At 49.1% G+C, this 617-nt stretch overlaps 1 protein-coding gene across 1 annotated transcript; it reads left to right on the top strand.

Moving 5' to 3' along the window:
• Window positions 1-225: 225 nt before the first annotated feature.
• On the top strand, window positions 226-612 carry H310_12457 (hypothetical protein; the record flags this gene model as incomplete). The annotated part of the gene is made up of 2 exons (XM_008879510.1): window positions 226-281; window positions 384-612. The coding sequence occupies 2 exons, from the start codon at window positions 226-228 to the stop codon at window positions 610-612; spliced, it is 285 nt and encodes a 94-aa protein (XP_008877732.1).
• Between the last annotated feature and the right edge of the window lie 5 nt (window positions 613-617).

Here is a 617-nt window from a genome sequence, read left to right as displayed (position 1 = left end):
TCTACGGCGATTACCTGGCGAAGGTTAGAAATATCGTTTTTTGCCACGACTGTACCCATGAGCAAGGAGAAACCTCTGAACTGAACGGAGGCAAGCACTGTAGTCAGCTGGCGAATCCAAATCAAAATCGACGAAGCCACGACCATACAGTAGACCCAAAACGTCCTTTGCAACAGTGCGGGTGCGTGTTTCGCGGCGCTGCCGTACAAATTGCTGCACGAGTCCATGGACGTACTGTTTGCAAAGAACACGGGTTGCGTGGACAGTAGCATTGCCGGGAAGTGGAGCAACAACAACAGGCATTTCGAGCAAAGGCCACGTGGTTGAATTCACATCACCTCATCACTCGGATCTTCAACGTATCGAACTTGTGTGAGCGATAGAAAAGGCGAAGTAGGCCGTCAGTACACAACCACAACAACCTTTCCGGTCGTTCTTAGTCGGCTCAAACGTGCTTTCAACAACTTGTCTGAGTCTACCATCCGAGGCTGCATGAACGCGGCTGAAGAAAAAGTGTATCAACTTCACACACATCTACAGGCCGTTGAAAGCAATACTGAAACTTGCGACTCATCAGACTACGACAGTGAAAGTACTGCAAAGGACGACTAGTTGAT

Source organism: Aphanomyces invadans (assembly GCF_000520115.1).
Source record: "Aphanomyces invadans strain NJM9701 unplaced genomic scaffold supercont1.39, whole genome shotgun sequence".
In the NCBI taxonomy this organism is placed as follows: Eukaryota; Oomycota; class Saprolegniomycetes; order Saprolegniales; family Verrucalvaceae; genus Aphanomyces; species Aphanomyces invadans.
The sequence above is the reverse complement of the archived record's forward strand: the minus strand, read 5'-3'. Positions and strand labels throughout refer to the sequence as shown.